Source organism: Anolis carolinensis, chromosome 1, assembly GCF_035594765.1.
Source record: "Anolis carolinensis isolate JA03-04 chromosome 1, rAnoCar3.1.pri, whole genome shotgun sequence".
Lineage (NCBI taxonomy): Eukaryota > Metazoa > Chordata > Lepidosauria > Squamata > Dactyloidae > Anolis > Anolis carolinensis.
In genome coordinates, this window is record NC_085841.1 from 86,980,337 (window position 1) to 86,997,157 (window position 16,821).

Consider the following 16,821-nt stretch of genomic DNA (forward strand, 5'->3'; position numbering starts at 1 on the left):
GCTGACTACACTGCCCCCAAAATGGGAGAAGATCCAAATCCTGGAGCAGAATCTAGACCTTCCTTGGTGTTTTTTAACCTGGGGTGCAGCTACATTAAGCATCTTACCCTGGGTTAAATAGTATTAGCCTGTGTGTGTTGTGTGGACTCATGTAGGCTAATATTCCCGTACACTGCATTATTTGGTAGTGTAGATGCACCCTCAGTGTTAGGAATATTCTTCACCCATTCCCAACACATGCACCCATACTAATTTTATTCTGTTGTATGAGTGTCAACTGTCAATGGTAATTTCTTAGTCATAACAGAACAAACACCTAACAACTAACAACCCATATGTACTGATTCAGTTCTATAATCAGACTACCAAATTATCTTTGTGTCTTGCATTCCCCATGAATGTCTCCCATTTTCTTTACTAATGCAAAAAAAAAAAAAACAACACCAAAATATCCTGTAGGTTGTCAAGTGTCTATGGAGCTCTTCTCCATATAAACACCGTATAAACACCTGTTCAATCACACAATGACAACTGTGTCCCCTCCCCCTTTCAAGGTTTGTTGTGCAGCTGTGCTTACATTCTTTAAGGATAAAACAGGGCTTATTTATATCTTTTTTGACATCCATAAGAAAGTACTCCCCTGCCATCTTGTATAGCACAGGCATCAACTGCAAAAACTTCTGAGAAGAAGAGAACAGAGTCAACAGCATGTGAGGAGCAATCCATCATAAACGTCTCAATGTGTAGGAAATTATACACCACATCCTTTATGATACATAAAATCAACTTCCCATGTGTTGCTTACATTTCTAAATGACTTCCAGCGATTGCAAAGTTGTTTGATTCTACCTACCAACTAATAATTACTTATGTTTTTAAATGCTAATTTCAGCCATTACCACCAAACATGTTACATTTGTCATAACATAGCGAACAGACATCCATGACAAATGGGGAGTCATCTATTCGGTGGTTAGAAAGAATCTAAGATTGTGTTAACAAACTACTTTGAGTTCAAAAGGTTATGTGCCATCACCATAGCTCTCCCCCTCACACACACACACACACACACACACACACACACACACACACACACACACATATATATATATATATATATATATATATATATATATATGTTTGTGTGTGTGTGTGTATGGGGGAGTAAAAAATTACTTGCACTCTGGTTATATTAAAACTTCTGTTGACTACACTGTCATATCAGCACTTTACATACTAGGTGGCTGTCTCCAAAGTTTTTATTGTGCAGTTTTGAAAGTGTTATGTCAGTTCAGTGCCTTAGATATTAAGGTGCATTTTTGCTATGATTATGCTCAAGATACAGGCAACAAGGATAGAGAATGGGAGGCCCTTGTTGCTGTTGAACTAGCTTTCCTCTACAGTGGTTACACTGGCAAGGTATTGATGTGAACTGAGCTACAATCCAACACCACCTGGAGGGCTGCATGTTTCCCAGCCTGTTTTTGAAGACATCCACCCTTGATGTGTAAGGTTGTTGCACTTGGCACATAGGCACACTCTCTGGGGCAGTCAGCTTAATTCTGAACAAAATAGGAAACCAATGCATGAAGCTAAGATCAGTTGCATTATTAATCCTTAATGTATTATTGAATAATGGGAAAAGTGGTTTTTAGGTAATAACTGGAGTTTTGGTGACACAGAGAACAGGGATAGAGTGAGAAAGCCAGCTGCACATGATGACAAAGAATTCAAGAGGTGAAGAGGTTAATGACACTACATTACTGATGCAGCATATGCATTAAATCATACTTATACTTCATTGAGGACTAGGATAATCTTTCCTCAGAAAAAAACATTAAAACATTCCTGGGGGTTGCTATGTGAAGAATATATACAACAATATCATATTTCTGCTAAATATTTATCTCAGAGAATAAAATGAATTAGTTGTAGACAAGCTGACTTGCTTGTTCCCTGGCGACTAAGCACACTGTGAAATAAGTTCCATGGGAACTAAAAACAGATATAGGATTGAAGTACAAAGATTTCATGACAGTTTTAAAAAATAGAGCAGACTTGAGAAAAATAGGCGTACTTCTGAAGAGAGTTCAAAAATGATTAATACTTTCCCATTTAATGATTAGCAAAGTAAACCCAAAAAAGGGGTACTTTTAACCTGTGCGTGTGCATATCATCTTTCCAATATCATGCCCTCCAATTCTATCAACTTAGCAGGGACATCTTAATTAATCTTCTGTTGTCCCACTTTTCATCTGCTTTTAAGGTGTCCTGCTTTCCTCTTCCCACTGCTCCCCTTTATCTTCAGCTTACTTCAATTTCTGTAGAGTGCGTTCAAAATACAAAAGTAGTTTGTAACCTCATCACACTTATCAAATTCAGTGTCCTAGGATGCTTCCAGCCTTCTTCAGGGACGGAGTCCTACGCTGACCATCACATAAAATTGTGTCACTTCTGGCAGAGGCCCTGCCCCCAACCAGGTGGAAATATCCTTGGACACTTCCCTCCAAATGCAAGAGCCTTCCTGTGTTGTGTAAGGTGGTTAATAAACTCAGCAAGTAAGATTCACTTGTCTGCCCTAACATATTCACCTCGAATCTGGTGTTGGCAGTCTTCATAATGTATGGGATGTCTGGTAAATATCCAGAGTTTTTAGCCCCTAACCCAACTTTGTTCCATACTAAGCTAAGTGGCATTTGCAGAAAACTCCTGAGTATCAGCAGGTTCTGCAACCTTTTGAACAGCTGAATTGACCACACATAACCTGGTTTCCTTCAGTGAAATGTTAGAGGGTATTGCTTTTATAGCTGAAAATAAAATTTTGCTATTTAGGCTATATTCCCACTAATGATATTGTGGTTATATAATATTTTAGTCATTTGTCTTTTGTTGCATCACATTTTTTGAAAGGTGATCAGATATGTTATATACATACAGTGAAAAAATAACTGCTTAAATTTCAGATTGATTGCTATTTGTTCATTACTAAGAATTGGTTAAAATGTTACAAAATAATTTTACATTTCTTTCCAGGAAAATGAAAAGGATTAGGGTTCAGAACATTTAAAGGAAACTCAGCAGGATAATGTTTTGGTTTCTGTCTTCAACAGGATTATTTTACTAACGCAGACAGGACACTGAAAAAAGATTCACAGCAGGATTACCATCTGGAGTATGCCATGGAAAACAGTACCCATACAATTCTAGCTTTCAATCGGCAACTTCATACTTGTGATCCTAATGACATGAGTATAACGGTAAAGTAGTTAATTAGAACTTTTAAACTTCCAGATTATATAATAATAGAATAGTTGACCCAATTTGGAGTGAAAGGTGGTAAGAGAGAAATTAGAATTAAATAAAGTTTATTTGTAGGCCTTTCATTCTTAGGTTGTTTGTCCATCTGATTCAGGCACAGGTAAACTTTTTTGCCTTGGGGTCGCATTGTGGGCCTAGCCAGGAGGGACGGGCCAGGAGGGGGCAGGGCAGGGCCTCGGCTATCCTCAGGTTGTCCTCACAGCACAAGAACAGTGCTGCTTGCCCATCCTTATGCTGAGAGCAAGGCAGGACACATGGCGGCTGCCCCGATCCTCCTCCCCCGATCCTTGGGCTATCCTCTTGACACTACACTAGGAGGAAGGCGAGACAGGAGGCGGCTGAGAGTGCTTCGGAGGGCATTCAGCTGCTACATGCCTTTCTTGAGCTGTCCTCCTGGCATAAGGATGGGGCGGCTCTCACTGTCCTTATGCTGGGAGGAGGGCGAGACATGCAGTGTCTGAGAGTGCTCCAGAGGGCTCTCAAGTGCTGTGGGCAACTGTGTCCTTATGCCAAAAGAAGAGAGTAAATGAGGAGGGCCTGAGGTAAGCGCCCCAGGGGCCACATCTGGGCCTTAGTTTGTCCATGCCTGATCTAATTACAATTGCTGCATGATCCATGCTACTTAAGTACATCTCATGACCTGTAATTCGATTAGTGTTGCATACTATGATACATCCTGAAGAAAAGACACAACTGATGGTGTGGATTCTCCCCTTCAACTGGATACCTCCAGTGCAATCTTCTGGCCTGCTTCACATGGTTTAGGGACCCTCTGGAATAAATGTTGATGATATGAGAGGCATAAAAGGAAAACTGGAATAGATGGATTGGTCAAGCTTCGTTTTATTAAGGCTTTCAGTTTTTCACCGGCAAATCAGTTCTCTCATTGTTCTGTAAGTGCCTTCGTTTTTGTCCACAGATGCATAACTATTGTATGTGCCTTTTTCTAATGCATTCAGATATGCCCACATGCACTGACTAACCTGTACTTCCATGTATATTAGAACTGCACACAATATATGGATGTCTTCGTGCATGTGATTTTGTGTTTGGGCCTAGGAGGCACAAATTAAGTACATCAATTTTTTAAAAATCTTTGATAGATTATTATTCATCCCTAGAGGAGAGTAAGGGAGCTCTCATGCAGTAGTGAAATGGTGCCAGAGTGTTAAACTGGATTGAATGTTAACCACTGATGATGATGATGATGTTGTTATTATTATTATTATTATTATTATTATTATTATTATTATTACCACAATTCAAAAACAACAAAATGTTTGGAAAATGAAGGCTTCACACTTTTGACTCAGAATAGGGGAAAGAGGATTTTGTCTTTGATAATGAAAGTAGATGACATATAGAAATGTGATGTGCAAGTTAGGATATATAGTACACCTATAATCACTCACCTCATTGTAAATGCCATGGAAATCTTAACCTCCAAGTAGAATGTATAACATTTTAATATAGAATAATATGAAACCTCAAAATGAGCTTCAGTGGAGGACTTGTTAATGTATAAAGCTAGCACTGTTAATATAATAATTGAATAAATCTTCTAATGTAGAGGTATGCCTCCTGTAAACATCACAAAAGAGCATTTCTAGAATCTAAGTAATGATTCTTTAGTAACACAGTTACATATAGATGGAAATTTTACTCTTTTGAGCAGTGATGATAAGTTTTTATTCCTACATGCTTAATCAGCAAGTTTTTCTTTTCTTTTCTAGGAGAGCACAGTAAGGGTGATATGGTCATATCATGACAAAGACTTCAGAGAAGGAAGTCAAAATTACCATGGTTCAAATCGAGGGACGAAGAGTCTTCGTTTACTGAATCCTGAGAAGAATGCTTTTATCGATCCTTCTCTGCCATATTTTGATTTGACAAATCAAGGCGTAAGTTACTTTGGGTTTGGCTTTTAATGTCACGATTGATACAATTGTTTGCTGCATATACAAGAAACAAAAATGAGACTCTTATATTATATTAGCTTTCGCTTTTCCTTTTATTAAGACAGGTGCCTATACCAGACAAAGACACAACATACTGGTGCCAAATGTTTAAGATACCTTCACTGCATGAAAAGCATCACGTGATAAAGGTGTGTCATCTAGATTTTTTTTTAAAAAAATCTAGTTTTAATTATGTATGTTTGAGGATTTGCTATTTTTAATTCTAAGCACAATGCTTTTTATGAAATTCTTTATATATGGAATCTTAAGGAATAGCAATTTTTTAAATGTAATGGAATATTGTTAGTTTCCAAACTTCAGTACTGTTACATAAGCTTCAGTTCTGTTCCTGTAATGCTATCTCTCTATTCATAATCATACTCCTAGATAGATCATATCAGGGTTTAAAAGAAATTGGATATGGTATTGTTAGTGGAAAATATTGCCAGTAACTGCAAATAGCTTCTACTGATTCTGGTCAAACATTGCATATATGAAAGTTTTAGCTGAAATGTGAAATACATTTTTCTTAGGATCTGTAGCCCAGTCAGTTCCTAAAATATGTTAAAGCACAAAACAGTGAAATATGCTATTGTTGTCATAATCGTTATTCAATATAATCAACTGCCTCTCGGTTGGTAGTAATTTGAGACCTGTCAAGTATAAGGTACTGCTTTCCATATGGGGTATATTCCAACGGCACACAGAAATAGATATAAACATGTACTTGAAAAAGTGTCATTGTGTGCCTCCAGGACCTTGGGATTTCTGAGGCTACAGAAATAAGAATATATCAGAGACAATATTAAGCATTGTCTGGGAAGGGAAGATTGGGATTCACTATGGATTCCAGAGTTAGGAATTCCTGTCTTTTTCATTGCCATTTGGTTGATAAGGCACGTGTTGCTGTTCAACCATAGCTGTGTTTAACTTCCAGATTGCTTCAACATTTTCTTGGATTTGGTTTCAGCTTTAAAGCCACATTAGGAAAATATTAGTTTTGTACTTCTCTCCACTTTGTATGTGATATAAGAGAACTGAGATACACAGATCCATGAAATCATGAATTGATACATAATAATACTTCCAAGAAGACTGAACTATGGGTAAAGTTTATGTTTTAAGTTAGGTGACCAATCAATTAGGGAAATGTCTTAAAATAATCATTTTAGGATCAGAGGCAAACTCTATAGAAAAAGTGTATAAAATGTTGGCTTCCTCAATTCCTTGATGTCTACTGTAAATTTTAGTTTCCCAGCCTTTTCTGCCAATATATCTGTCATGGCAAAGGCAGAACACCAGCCATTTAGACTTAACACTGGTTTGATACCAGCTCCTGTTAGTTATATGTAATAGAATGGATCCCTACCATGAATTGTGATGATTGGAACTACTGAAAAACTATTCCACATCTTCTTCCATCCACCCCCCCCCCCAAAAAAACCCATTGAAAATATGTAAACCCAATTGAAAATATGTAAAGAAAAGAAGAGAAAAGAAACATCTGAGGGTTTTTTTACTGCAGTTATATGCCTTGCTTTAAAATTGAGTAGAATGGAATCAGAAAGCAGAACTTAACAGTACTGTCTGAAGATTTGCCGAGTTAAGAGTTGTATCCAATAATATTACTTCTCTAAAAGTGCTTTGATTCAAAAGAGGTTTCCATGTATCAGTGGAATGTGAAGGAAGTTTTGCCAGTTCTCCTCATAGCATTTCCAACCCTCTTTCCAAGCTCCACAGTCCTGCTAAGATAGAGAATCAGCAAAAATGGTCTTCCTACTCATTCAGCCAATGACCCATCAAAGGAAGGACACTACTGAGTACAACAAGTCTTTGGACTGGGCCATTTAGACATGGATTTTAGAGTCTGTTTAATTTACTGTAAAAGTAGATGCCAATCAGTACAAGGCATAGTAGAACATATATTTTCATGATACAGTAGAATCTCGCTTATCCAAGCTCCGCTTATCCAAGGTTCTGTATTATCCAACGCAGTTTGCCTTTTAGTAGTCAATTTTTTTGTAGTCAATTTTTCAATAAATTGCAAAATTTTGTTGCTAAATTCATAAATACAATAATTATTACATAACGTTATCGTGTACTGAACTGCTTTTTCTAACCATTTGTTGCAAATCATGATGTTTTGGTGCTTAATTTGTAAAATCATAACATAATTTGATGTTTAATAATTTGATGCTTAATCCCTCTTTATTATCCAACATTTTCATTTATCCAATGTTCTGCTGGCCCGTTTATGTTGGATAAGTGAGACTCTACTGTACTGTGTATCCATATTTATGAAGAAATTGCAACCTGATATACTGAAACAAATAGGATACAAGTAGTTGGATTGATGGAATTGTAGAGGTAAATATAACAATGATGTAATTTTGTCATTTTCAGTAAAATTAAACATTTTCTGCCATAGTTTATCAAGTCATACTTTCTTCCTTGACATGCGCTTTGCTTTCCAAGCTTTGATCTTGATATTTTAACATCACAATTCTGATACATTTAAAACTGGGAATTGTGATCTTAAATCAAGATCTTACTGTGGTTAAAGGCCTTGCTTAGTAAACCAACTTTAGACTACAGTTCCCAGTTTCTAATAAAAGGTGATTGAAATAGATAAGGATACATGTGTCAAAGCCAATTTGAAAAGGGAGGATAGATGTGGGAAGAGCACTGGGCTACAGTTTCCATTCCTCCATTCCTAAATCGTGGTTCTAAGAACATTTATCCAAAAATACGCACTGATGTTCTTGGGTTGTTACCTCTAATTTAAAGTGAATGCATGTAGATCAACTATATTAGTTTCTATAAATCAACCATACTTAATGAATTTATGAACTATGGAATGTCACAAATCTTGAGACCTGAGATATGCATAGTTTCCAGAAGGCAGGAAACTGTTGCTGCAAACATTTTTATGGCTATATGTGCACTTGCATCAAACTTTGGTTTGCTTCAGTTGTAGGACACCATAGTTGCCAGAGGCATAATTCCATGCATATGCATTTCTGTCTATATATAGTGCTAATGCCCTATGTGCTTTAAAATCCAAGAAATCAGCCTATGCATTATGTATACCACTCACGGCTTTCTAAAAACACTTGCTCCCATCTACTGAAAATTCCTAAGTTGTTCTGTGCAATTATTAAATTACCATTCCTGCAAATTTGGTAATTACCTTTGTTTTTCTTTCCTGGGTTTCAGTTTGGTACAATTAATACATGAAGAGTAAAACTATTGTGTTGAAGAAGGAAGTCCACCCTATTAGAGCTCCTCTGAATAATTTCACAATGGTCTGATTTTGTTCTCTGTATGCTTAATAACCAAGAAAGGTGTGGCAACCTTATATGGGCGCATTAAAACAATACGTATGGAAACAGTTTGTTCATTTCTACACTCAAGGATACTCTTTTTCTTTTGATTCTGAGCAGGTGCCCAGAAAATAAACAGATACATAGGCTTCACTCTGTATTACAACAGAGAAAGTACAGCAATTTAAAATCAAATAAAAGACAAACTTTTAAAAACATGATGAATTTAAAACTTTTAAAATCAACTTTATTCTAGTTTTCTATAGCTATAACAATTTGAACACACACACACCATTACAATCTCACTGTTTTTCGTTTGCCGGTTTACATCAACCTATTTAAGTCCCATCTTTTAGTTGTAATACATTTATATAATAAACTCTGAAAGACTATCTTCTCAGAAAGATCTTCCATGATAGATGAGACAATAGTGGAGCATAGTTTTAATCCCTTCATTGGCATAGGATATAAATGGGAATCAGGTTTCAAGAAAATGTTTTTTCTTAGTTGTATCTCTCCCTCATCTGTTCTGATGTGTCTGCCTGTCAAAGACAGAACGCCACAAGATAAAAGATAACAGAGTTTATTGGAGTTACAGAACCAAAAATGCCCGTAAAAGACAAGGGCTAGGCAAACACTGGCCTTAAAAGTAAAAAGAGACAAGAAAAACGTTCAAAAGATAAACCGAATTAAACCGGAGTTTAATTCGGACTAAATCAAAACAGCTTGCTTCAGCCTGGAATTAAACAAACAGAAGCTGGTGAACAAAAGGTCCAAAAGAATGCAACTAATTGGCAGCAGATGCTTCTCTGCTGCCAAAAACTATGTTTGAGTAACTTAGAGGTTACTCCTCCACACAGCAGGCAAATTCCCAATACAAACACAGCAGACGAGGGTTGAAGCAGTCAGCGTAGTCCCAGTCCGTTCCGAAGGTCGTAAGGCAGATGCAGACGTTTGTAGTTCACCAGTTCCAACGACAGACACAGGTAGGAGAATCCGAGGCCGTAGTCAGTTCAGTCCGTAAATCCAGAGTAGCAGATGGCGTCCGTCAAGAAGACGACGGAAGGTCAAAGCTATTAAGATTAAGCAGAGGTTGCACAACAAAACCCCACACAATTCCTCCCGCCGTCTGAGCCCAATGTCCAGAATAACTTACGTAGTCAGCAAACGAATCACACCCGTCTTCAGGAAAACTTCCCACACAGATCCCAAGCGTTCGTCCAGATTACCTTGCCCAACGCAATTTGCTATTGCTCCCAAACCCCATTTTATGCCAGTTACAAGTCCTCATCGCTATCAGCTGTTCTCCTTAGCCCGGGCGTTTCCTCATCACTTTCCTCATCAGAACTGGAACACCTCTGACTACGCCCCACAGCATCCCCAGCTGTGGATCCCGTCCCATCCCTCCAGCTTGTCCACGGGTCTAATCCTGAAGGTCCCCAATCGTCTTCCATAGTATCATTGCCAGTGGCACCCAAATCCTCCCTTACCCGAGTCCATTCCATATCATCTTCTTCCGAGCTAACCACCTCTTCCTCCATTCTCTCAGTAAACCCCTCAAAAGAATCTTCGTCAGATGGTTCTGCAAAGATATCTCGCAGCCGCTTCCTTTCTCGCTCCTCGAGAGTATCTGACTCTCGAGGAGTCTTACGCCCACGTCTCCCAGTAGTAGAGCCATGAGGCTCAACCATAACACTGCCTTTAAGCCAATGGTAGAAACCAGATTTGCAAGGTGCAATGATTTATGTCTGAAGCCATTTTTTGTCTTCAGCCATTTCTATCTGCTCTACTAGTAAAAATGCAATCAATATCTTCTAATGTATGAGAATTTTAGTCTGTATCCACGTGCAAAATAAAACAAGCAATAGGTGTTTTTACCATATGCTTGACAATCACTGAAATCACTGTAAACTAAGGCCCCTTCTACACTGCCATATAAAATCCAGATGTTTTGCTTTTAACTGCATTATATGGCAGTGTAGAGTCATATAACTAAATTAAAAGGAGGTAATGTGGATTATCTGCTTTGATCATCTGAATTATATAGCAGTGTAGGAGGGATCTAAGAATTCTGTGACCACTTTGAGAGACATAGATTAGGAAGCCTATTTCCTCACATTCTCCCCAAGGACTCATCTACATCGACCACTTAGGTGAGTGTCTATTTGGATCAACCCCACAATGACTAAATGCTGTATGAGGCTCATCCAGCTATTGTGAATTGGCATGATTCTAGTGGCACCACCTAAGAACATGGTTGGAAATCAAAATTGCTTTGGTGGCCAATCTTATTTGCATACTGAGAGAAGTTGTGAAACATTTTAAAACATCTTTTCCATTTTGCCCATTCACTTGACTGTACCTTTTCTTTTGTACTTTCACCTGTCTTTTTGAATGAGTCTCTTCTACTCTATCATTCATTTATTCTTTATATCCAATAGCACACTCTTTTCTCACTCAAATTCCCCCCCCCCCCGCAACATTATCATCCTGTATTTTCAGCTGCTCTTTTGTTTAAACTGTATGAAACTGAATGAAGCAGCTGCCCAATCTCTCTCCTTCCTTTCGTTTCATATCCCCACGCCTTTATCACCTATATCTGCACTGTTGCTTTATGAGTTTGGTGGCAATGGCTCAAAAGGCTTGCTCTTGCCCAGTAATTGACATTTTGAGTAACATGTAGGCTCATGCTCTGCTCCTGCTGCAGCTAGGTAGATGTGATTGTCATGAAGCATTCATATGAGCAATGCAGACATAATTATGCAGCCCTTATGTTAGCCTTACCCCAACATTGAATATTTTGGGTGGGGCCCTAGTGTTCCACACAGAAATGGAAAGGCCTGTACATATTATTTAGGCTTCACCCAGTGACTTATGCATGAATAAAGACTTGTGGGGCGGGGGGAAGCTTATATATATACCTCTATCTATGTTCAATTGTCTGCCTTGTCTGTCTCTAAATGGCATTAAATGTTTGCTGCATATGTATGTTCTGTGATCCGCCATGAGTCCCCTTCAGGGTGCTTTGAATACGATTTCCTGCTTCTTGGCAGGGGGTTGGACTGGATGGCCCATGAGGTCTCTTCCAACTCTACTATTCTATGATTCTATGAGAAAGGCAGAATATAAATACTGCAAATAAATAAATAAATGCATAAATAATGGTGTTATGCAATAAATCAGGGCTGTAGTTTTCAAAAGCAAGCATAATGTATTTTGCACCTTTTGGTCGTCCTAATAATGGTATCACAGAGTGGTTTGGTATTTTGGGCATTGCACTATAACTCTGGAAACCAGAGTTTGAATGTTTAGGTAACCTTTGGTAAGTCACATTCTCTCAGCCTTAAAGGAATGCAAAAGAAAGTTCTCGGAACAAATCTTGCCAAGAAAACCCATGTTAAGTTCCCATAAGTTGGAAATGACTTGAAGGTGCACAGTAAAAAAAAAATTCAGTATGGCTACCCTCCATTTTTAAAATCAGAGAATCTGAGAAAATCTTGTCTCTCTCCAAGTCAAACCACAGGGTCAGTTCTTGTTATTGTGCACTTTGTGGGCATTCTTCCTTAGTGAGTCATCCTCACACTGGACGATTCTTTGGGAGTAATATGATTCTCAATAGCCTACTGACAGTAGCATACAAGAGGACATAATACTTTCCACTTGGGAACTAAACCTAATTTGAAATCTTTAACTGGGACACTAGTCAGTCCTTTAAGGGATTGTTTCTCTGAATGTTAGAATTTATGTGCTTTCCTTCTCCACACAATTTATATTTATTCCAAAGATTACGGTACTTCTGCTTTTCATAGAACCAATACTCCTCCTTCCACACATATCTTAACAGGGAATGTGATTTTTGTGCTCTTTTGCGTTCTGTATCTCATTCAGGGGCATTCCATGACCTCTTTCCCAGTAATTAAGAGTGTGTCAAGCATCTCGTTTTCTTGTTTAAAACCATCTCCCCATATCTTTTTGAGGCTGATTTGCCCGACTTTGCTTTTGGCTGTCATCAAGGTTTTCTCCATTTCACCTTCATTTTTACAGGAAGCTCCAATTCTGTCTACATGAACTTAGGGACCATCTACAAAGGACATATATCTCAAAGTGGGCGAGAAGTCACTCTTGGGTGTCCTTATGATGCAAAGGTCTTCCCGCCCCCAAAGTGGGGGGAAACAATTTCCCCTACATTAAAAAAGGCAGGAATTGCTATGGAAATTTCCTGAAGCTAAAAAGCAACTCTGTAGTTCAGGGTTGTGTGAAAAGGTATGCCAGATCTGATTTGGAATTGGCCCTGCTGTTCACATTGGCCAGTGCAACCATCTCACTTTCCCCTCATTTCACAGTGTGGAGTAAAAGGGGATGACTGCATGTACTTGTGTAGTTGTTTTGTTGCCATAACAGTGGCCATGAAACTCCAGAGAGCTTTTAGCAGTTGCTGGGTGCCTTTGCCTGCATGACTTGGAAAGGGATGGGAAATAACCCTCCTCTTTTCCCTTTTCCCTTTCCCTCTCCAAGTGACGCTTATGCCTTTTGGAATGGACAGGAGCTCTTTGGATCTTTGTGGTCACTGCTACAGTGACAAAAACCATACAGGTAAGGGTGGCCATCCAGTAGGGCTGAACTGGGTTCACTCACATCTAGATACTGATGAATCACATAATCACATAATTGCATAGGCAAATAGCTGAAATGACCTGGTCCTAATATGCAGGAAAGCCCTCTAGCACTTGGTGTAGAAAGAACATATCTTCTACAGCAAAATTGAAAGGGTTCGGGGTTGAACAAAGCAAGCAGTTGGGACTTAAAGGGTTAGAAGGCACAATCATCAAGTTTGCAGACAACACAAAACTGGGAGGGATAGCTAACACTCCAGAAGACAGGAGCAGAATTCAAAACAATCTTGACAGACTAGAGAGATGGGCCAAAACTAACAAAATGAAGTTCAACAGGGACAAATGCAAGATACTTCACTTCGGCAGAAAAAATGGAAATCAAAGATACAGAATGGGGGACGCCTGGCTTGACAGCAGTGTGTGCGAAAAAGGTCCTCGTGGACAACAAGTTAAACATGAGCCAACAATGTGATGCGGCAGCTAAAAAAGCCAACGGGATTCTGGCCTGCATCAATAGGGGTATAGCATCTAGATCCAGGGAAGTCATGCTCCCCCTCTATTCTGCCTTGGTCAGACTACACCTGGAATACTGTGTCCAATTTTGGGCACCGCAGTTGAAGGCAGATGTTGACAAACTGGAATGCGTCCAGAGGAGGGCGACTAAAATGATTAAGGGTCTGGAGAACAAGCCCTATGAGGAGCGGCTTAAAGAGCTGGGCATGTTTAGCCTGCAGAAGAGAAGGCTGAGAGGAGACATGATAGCTATGTACCAATACGTGAAGGGAAGTCATAGGGAGGAGGGAGCAAGCTTGTTTTCTGCTGCCCTGCAGACTAGGATACGGAACAATGGCTTCAAACTACAGGAAAGGAGATTCCACCTGAACATCAGGAAGAACTTCCTCACTGTGAGAGCTGTTCGGCAGTGGAACTCTCTCCTCCGGGCTGTGGTGGAGGCCTTCTTTGGAGGCGTTTAAGCAGAGGCTGGATGGCCATCTGTCGGGGGTGCTTTGAATGCGATTTCCTGCTTCTTAGCAGGGGGTTGGACTGGATGGCCCATGAGGTCTATTCCAACTCTACTATTCTATGATTCTATGATTCATGTTTTCAGGTCCTGGTTTTTTTTTTTGGCTTCCATTTAAAGCCCACATTTTTGTGCCATCTGGAAGCACTCTGAGAGTTTACTATAGTAACAAAACCAATCCTGTTAAACTTACCAACTAAAAACAAGATGGCTGTTTCTAATCTCCATTATTTCTGAAGCAAATATGATAAAAGGATACCGTATAGTTTCATAACTGTCTTCTGTACTCTCTAAGCATTTTGAAGGCCAGTTTTTACATCAGAGTAAACTTTTATTTTGAGCCAATATGCTTTTACCCCATTGCAGGAAAAGAAGATATAGGTACAAAACAATTATCCATCTACATCTTATTAAGATTTTGATAGATAAGTAAACGTTGATATATTTACTATCCAGTGCTGGAGTAAATCAGTTATAGATTTCATGGTATTTCATCTGTTCTATACTGGAACACTTCCAGGATTGTTTTTCTCATCATAATAACAAACAGGCTATTACCTTTACTCCATATTTTCATGCCATTTGTATGTTTTATCACTGACCTCTTCCATTTAAAGCTGTCGTGAGAATGAAGGTGCCATACAAATGCTATCAGGACATAAATAGAGGTAGATAGACACAGGCTGTTATGTGGTGTATCATTCTGTGCCTCTCCTTAAAGTCAAGAACAAATTGCCAAAATGTTTTATCTGCCCTGGAACAGGCAAGCAGATACTATTTAAACATAATTTTTAGCTCCATAGTAGTCTCTCATTACAAAAGTACAGTCCCTTAAAAATCTTGTTGCCACAGGCAACTAGGCTTTTTGACATAGGAATGTATTTGCAATGCCAAAGCCCACAGTGTGAAAAACACAAAGAGGCTCCAGTTCAAGCACATGATTGATTGAAAGCCTAACCAGCAATCACAGCATTTGATACTTAATGGGGGCACTGTTTCTTATCTTCAGAGATAGACAGACACTATTTATTATTCCATGACTTACTTTTCCTTTTATGAAAATTGCATTCCTTTTTCTAGAAGGGAGAAATGCAACAAGTATTTTTTATATTCTGGTTATGTATTACCTGTGCAAAGTACTTACCATTAAATTAAGTTTGTTTGTAAAATGCTCAACTTCATATCATGAAAGTTGATGTTATGGTTCCTTTGATCTAGGAGATTCTTTCATCATATGTTCAGTGTTGCCTATTAAACTTACAGGACTGTTTGTTGGTACTTTGACAGCCCACTTCATCTGTAAAGCTTTACAGTAGGTAATAACACAGGAGATGGCTTACAGGTGGACATTTCCAGAACATTTAAACATCACCCTTTGACTTGTAATTATCTCTTCTTTATATATTAAAAAAATGAACTGGTGATTCTGTACAAATATCCAGTCATTTTTAAAAATCCTCTCTTGCAAAGTTGTGGAATGGCAATTTGTTGTATTGTCAAGTAATTCTACTTTGTAAGTCCTTCCTTTAGAACTTTAGTGATAATGGCATTCAATTTCTAAGAAATCATCTTCAATGTGATCCTATCTGGATATTTGGAAGAGGCAACTGTAATCAAGAAATCCTTTGAAAAAATGTAAAATTTCTGAAAATTCTGAAGTCATTGAAAAATTATTTTTCTGTTATTCCTAAATATTTATTTCCTTTAGCCTTCCATAATATCAAACAAATACAACATGTTCATTCTGGGGGAAAAAAGAACCAAAAAAGGTTTACAGGAATTGCAGTGACCAGGTATCTGCTATATGAGAGGCTTTTATTATATAGTTTTCAAAAGTAATTTGAGGGAAAATGAATAAATACATAGACAATCTGTTTTAAACAATGTATTCATTCTTCCAGAAAAAAATCTATAATCCAACAGTTTTTTATTATTATTATTTTAAGTATTTTCAAAAACAAAGGCTTTAGGGAAAAATGAGACACCTTAATTTTTCGGGTTTTATTTTGCAGGAGTCTCAGGGAAAGAGGCTGAAGGGATATGTTTCCTTGCTTGGCCTCATTTGGTACATACCGTGTTTCCCCGAAAATAAGACATCCCCATAAAATAAGACCTAGTACAGGTTTGGGAGACTTGCCGAATATAAGACCTCCCCCGAAAGTAAGACCTAGGAGGGAGCCGCTGGTGCCGCTGCCGCGGCTCCCTTCTCCTTCCTCAGCTGGTGCTGTGCAAATAAGAAAGTGCTGCTCACGCTTTCCCCTCTCCCTTCCGTCGCTTCCCCTTTGGTCGGCACTTGCTGAAGAGGGGGAAAGAAAAGGTGGGAGATAAGCAGCTTCTCCTTAGCCTTCCTGGCCGGTGCTGTGTGAATGGAAAGGAGAAGGGGCTGCTTGCTCTTGTCCCTTCCCCCTTTGGTCGGCATTTGCTGAAGAAGAGGAAAGAAAAAGCGATAGAAGAGCTGTGCGAATGAGATCCTTTTCTCCTGCCTTTCCCTTTCCCTTCTGCAGCTGCCGCTATGGAAGAAGGGAGAGACACGCACTCTTCCTGCCTTCTCACTTTCCAGCTTCCTCACTTTCCACGTGGCTACCTTT

At 38.8% G+C, this 16,821-nt stretch overlaps 1 protein-coding gene and 1 long non-coding RNA gene across 3 annotated transcripts in view; one reads left to right on the forward strand and one right to left on the reverse strand.

The window, feature by feature from the left end:
• moxd1 (monooxygenase DBH like 1) overlaps window positions 1-16,821 on the forward strand; it is a 55,773-nt gene that overhangs the window by 8,242 nt on the left and 30,710 nt on the right. For both annotated transcript variants that reach the window (XM_003223318.3, XM_016995033.2), the window contains exons 2-4: window positions 3,111-3,257; window positions 5,052-5,219; window positions 5,342-5,425. In XM_003223318.3, the coding sequence (XP_003223366.3) occupies window positions 3,111-3,257; window positions 5,052-5,219; window positions 5,342-5,425 (399 nt within the window). The remainder of the gene's footprint in view (window positions 1-3,110; window positions 3,258-5,051; window positions 5,220-5,341; window positions 5,426-16,821) is intronic.
• LOC134298420 (uncharacterized) lies at window positions 9,167-10,296 on the reverse strand. The gene is made up of 2 exons (XR_010005490.1): window positions 9,756-10,296; window positions 9,167-9,672 (listed from the first exon to the last, which is right to left on the reverse strand). It is a non-coding gene; the product is annotated as an uncharacterized LOC134298420 (long non-coding RNA).